The 4,551-nt window shown below is 28.4% G+C and overlaps 2 protein-coding genes across 2 annotated transcripts in view; both read left to right on the top strand.

Annotated features, from left to right (window-relative positions):
• The window catches only part of LOAG_17996 (hypothetical protein), a gene marked incomplete at both ends in the record, with an annotated part of 6,879 nt that extends 2,979 nt beyond the window's left edge, over nucleotides 1-3,900 (top strand). Inside the window, 9 exons of the mRNA XM_020450666.1 lie at nucleotides 26-177; nucleotides 330-426; nucleotides 934-1,007; nucleotides 1,111-1,202; nucleotides 1,557-1,667; nucleotides 1,786-1,891; nucleotides 1,989-2,141; nucleotides 2,356-2,511; nucleotides 3,784-3,900. Of these exons, the coding sequence (XP_020305629.1) occupies nucleotides 26-177; nucleotides 330-426; nucleotides 934-1,007; nucleotides 1,111-1,202; nucleotides 1,557-1,667; nucleotides 1,786-1,891; nucleotides 1,989-2,141; nucleotides 2,356-2,511; nucleotides 3,784-3,900 (1,058 nt within the window). The remainder of the gene's footprint in view (nucleotides 1-25; nucleotides 178-329; nucleotides 427-933; nucleotides 1,008-1,110; nucleotides 1,203-1,556; nucleotides 1,668-1,785; nucleotides 1,892-1,988; nucleotides 2,142-2,355; nucleotides 2,512-3,783) is intronic.
• Nucleotides 3,901-4,378: 478 nt separating this feature from the next.
• LOAG_10097 (MaxiK calcium-activated potassium channel) overlaps nucleotides 4,379-4,551 on the top strand; it is a gene marked incomplete at both ends in the record, with an annotated part of 4,503 nt that continues 4,330 nt past the window's right edge. Inside the window, one exon of the mRNA XM_020448087.1 lies at nucleotides 4,379-4,430. Coding sequence (XP_020301739.1) covers nucleotides 4,379-4,430 — 52 coding nt within the window. The remainder of the gene's footprint in view (nucleotides 4,431-4,551) is intronic.

Here is a 4,551-nt window from a genome sequence, read left to right as displayed (position 1 = left end):
GTTTTTAGTTAAAATGCATTTTCAGGTTTACGTTTTTTGCGTGCATTACGATTAATGACCGTACCAGATATTTTACAATACTTGAATGTGCTGAAGACATCATCATCAATACGTCTCACTCAACTTCTTTCAATTTTTATATCTGTCTGCTTAACAGGAGCTGGATTTGTTCATGTAGTGAGCAAATTATTAAATTAGGAATACATTTAAAAACATAATTTTTGATTCATTCTTTTGCACTATTAATATTTTTAATTTTTGCTCTGTTTGTTAGTTATCAGAAGTAAAATATAATTTAAGTATTAAATTATTCCTTTCATATATTTCAGCTTGAAAATAGTGGTGATCCGTTCAAAAATTTCGCCAATACACATCGAATAACTTATTGGGATTGTGTTTATTTCCTACTAGTCACAATGTCCACTGGTTTGTATTTTTTTTTCATTTTGTTAAATTTTTAAACTGTTAATTTCAAAATCTTTGTAAATAGGTAGGACAGAAATAAAGCTAATTTTAAAAAACAACATTGTATTTAACACAAATAAATCAATTACTAAATTGTTCAACAGAATGGAAATTGCCAAATATACCTAATTTCCTTCATTTTGTTTTAAATGGATGTGAAAATAAATCTAAATTTAATGCTTACTTTGCTAACAAAAGATTCAAAAACTGAATCATTTAATTAAAATTATTCAAGACTATCCCATTATTTCATTTAAAACAAATTTCATGATAACATCACATTCTTACAATAAACGGATCGTACAATGCTTCAGAATAAAGAAAAAAAACAAACTTAGAACACTAACCTTCAAAAGTATTCTACTAACCAATTAAATATGATTGTGGACTTTTAGAAGTTGATTTATTTGAAACAAAATTGTTCGATCAAAATGAAAATATGAATCAGTGTATGAATAATTGTTTCAGTTGGTTACGGTGATATCTACTGTACAACATTTTTGGGAAGATTATTCATGGTGTTCTTCATTCTTGGTGGATTGGTACATTTTATATTTAATTTTTTCGCAAACAAAATCAGAATAATTCAAAATTACAAGCATTTTAATACTTTTAAAATGTTTAATTTTTCTTTTTATATTGCAGGCAATGTTTGCTAGTTATATACCAGAAATAGCGGATTTGATTGGATCAAGGCAAAAATACGGAGGTGAATATAAAGGCGAGCATGGCAAAAAGTCAGATACAATGCTTGTTAACATGCTTGTTTGCTATTTCAAAATTATGAACGAAATTTGGATATTTAAAATAAGTGTTTGTGCAGACGTACAACAAATAAATGCTAGAATGTTTGTTAAAAAAAAGAAAAAAATAAAATAAGATAATATTTGAAAAGTAACAGAATGTTAAAAAATAAAAGAAAAAAAAAATACGCATAATCCACTTTTCTAAATGGGATTTGAAATTATAATGATTTAAAACCGGCAATAAACTGATGTCCATTTTTGTTAATTTTTAATTACATAAAAATTTTAGATCAATTCACAGAAAATGCTTAATTAAGGAAGAAAAAATTAACATATTTTTTGCAGGCATATTGTAGTCTGTGGTTATATAACTTATGAATCAGTTAGTCATTTTTTGCAAGATTTTCTTCACGAAGATCGAGAAGATGTTGACGTTGAAGTGGTATTCTTGCACAGGTTTTCAACTTTTGTAAAACATCTTTTATCTTTAGTCATTTTTATGGTATTCCTTTCAAGTTAAGAGGAACTTTCCTTCGCAATTAATTTAAATTATTAAATGCGAATATTCTTGCAGAGTTCCACCAGATCTTGAATTAGAAGGTCTTTTCAAGCGACATTTTACAAAGGTTGAATTTTTCAGTGGAACAGTTATGGATTCAATTGATCTTTCTCGTGTAAAAGTGAGCTTATTTCAGATTAACTTTAACATATGAAAATATTTCATAAATTATGAAAATCATCGAGGAGGAAATAGTTAAATCAACAATTATTATTTAGGTTGATGAAGCAGATGCATGCTTAGTTCTTGCTAATAAATATAGCAGTGATCCAGATGCAGAAGATGCTGCAAATATTATGCGTGTTATTTCCATTAAAAATTATAGCGCCGATATACGTGTTATTGTACAGTTAATGCAATATCATAATAAGGTTTTTTCATTACTACTTCTTTTCCTATTTTTGTCCTGTTTAATTCAATCAAAATTTTAATTTACTATTCATTAGGATCGATCAATTGTAATAATGATTTACTATGGGGTACGAGAATATTTAAGTTACCGTAATTACATCTCATAAATACAAGCAATCGAACTGTTCCATCCATTTAAACCATCCAGTGGTTAAAATCTTAAGCTAATTTTAGGCTTATTTATTGAACATTCCTTCATGGGATTGGCGTCGTGGTGATGATGTTATTTGTTTGGCCGAACTCAAGCTTGGATTTATTGCTCAGTCATGTCTTGCACCTGGCTTTTCAACAATGATGGCTAATTTATTTGCGATGCGTTCCTTCAAAACGGTTCACTTTATTGATAATTCAAAGTTAAAAAAAAAAAAGGAAAAAAAAGAGAAAAAACAAAGCCAAGAAATTTGTCCGACGTTTATCTTTTAATGATACAGCATCAATACGTAATCAATTTGAACAACGAATCCATTATCAGACGTAAAATCGTTCCGTTCGATTTAGAGGCTTTCGATCTTCTAGTCGTCGTTATTCTCTTCACAACAGTATTATTTTGTCTTGCTTGAAGTTTTCCTGAAATATTTGCTCAGATTTTAACACTTGAAACATTACGCGCAATAATTTAAAAACCACTTACTGTCTTTTTATTGTTGTCCCAACTAATTATTATTAAATTTCAAAATATAATGTTTGAAAATTTTTGATTTAAATTTCACCTCCCACATATTTGAAGTTACAAATCCTGAACTTCTTGTTGTTTTTAACGCTTATTTCTCCTTGCATGTGTTTGATGATTGCTTTTCCTAACTTTCATTTGAACCAAATTTTCGTTTTGTTTTGAGCAATATGGATGCTATCGTTATCCGAAAAATTTCAATCCATCTATCCACTTATGCTGCTTTAATAATATTGCAATTTTTCCAGCAAAAGTTATCATGAATTCAGAGTAATTTCAGTCACCACATACTCCACCATGGTTGAATGATTACTTACGTGGTGCTGGTATGGAGATGTATACCGAGTCATTGTCCCATTCATGTGTTGGCATGACTTTCACGGAGGCTGCTGAGTTTGTTTTTCTTTTAACTTTCCGTTGTCTAACTCTTATTCTGTTATGAAAAGTTAAACTGATTTGTTAGTAAGATTTTCTAGGTGAAAAATTAGATATATGTTGGGTGATGTATAAAGAGTAAAAGATGATAATAGACGTGATAATATGCTTAACAACATTTTGGCGTGTAAAAAGTTCCTCCATGTACGTACAACAATTTATTCGTGTCCATATATGTTCTGCGCAGTATTTGTTTATCATTCCTCATTTGTTTTTTATTCGTCTTAAAACGTTGAAATGTAAAACTGCAATTTCAAAATCAGTTTTGAAATTGAAATTTCAAATTTTTATTTCACAAAACATTCGTTTTCTTTTGCTAAGGCAAATTATTAGATTCAAATTCAATTATCAAAATCTAAATTTCTACCAAAAAAAAAATCCAAATTTTAAATTTTACCTTCACGCTGTCAACGACAACTCTCAAAAGGATTTTTCTTTTACAGTGACGAGGAAAATTTCACTTAATGAGTGAGAATCCATTGATTGATAAATTTCAGTCCCGCAATACTCCGGACTGGTTAAATTTATACCTATGTGGTGCAGGCATGGAAATGTACACAGATACATTATCACATGGTTTCGTAGGGATGACATTTCCGGAAGCAGCTGAGTAAGCACAGAGAATGCGTTTAAGCTAATATTTTTGCCGGCTTGATCATACTTTTACTCCTAAAACTAACATCATAGAGTGATTATTCTATTAACAATGATACTCTTACAACAAAGAAATGATTCTTACACTTATTTAAGCGGAAGAAATAATTTTCACCTCTACTAATATCTAATAGAATTTATCTGATAAAGTATAAAATTAAGGAGATAAATGAAATTAGGACTAATAGAAAGAAATTCATTAAATATTGTTGAGATTACATTGCTCAGCTTTTCAATAAATTACGGAATCTTTGATATCCTCATTTGAAAACAAAAATTCTATGATACTAATTACAAAAATACAAGCAGATTTTGCCTCATATTTTTTTGCCTTGTTTAAACAAAAATATTATTTATTGTTTAGATAATTGCAAATGTATCATTAAATTTTCGATAACTATGAATTTTTCATGGAGGATGATATTTTTTCAAAAAATAATGAATAAAAACCAAAAAGTATACGTTCATCATTTTGGAATCAGGCAAAAAGGTTGTCTAAATCAGAGGATTAAATAATTTTTCTTTTTCTTTTTTTTTTTTACCTTATTGTTTTATTGTAGAATTTTTGGTACATACATTGATAAAAATATTATCTTTTAACGAAATTTTAA

Source organism: Loa loa, assembly GCF_000183805.2.
Source record: "Loa loa unplaced genomic scaffold supercont3.169, whole genome shotgun sequence".
NCBI lineage: Eukaryota > Metazoa > Nematoda > Chromadorea > Rhabditida > Onchocercidae > Loa > Loa loa.
Note: the sequence above shows the minus strand (reverse complement) of the source record. Positions and strands in the feature narration are given on the sequence as shown.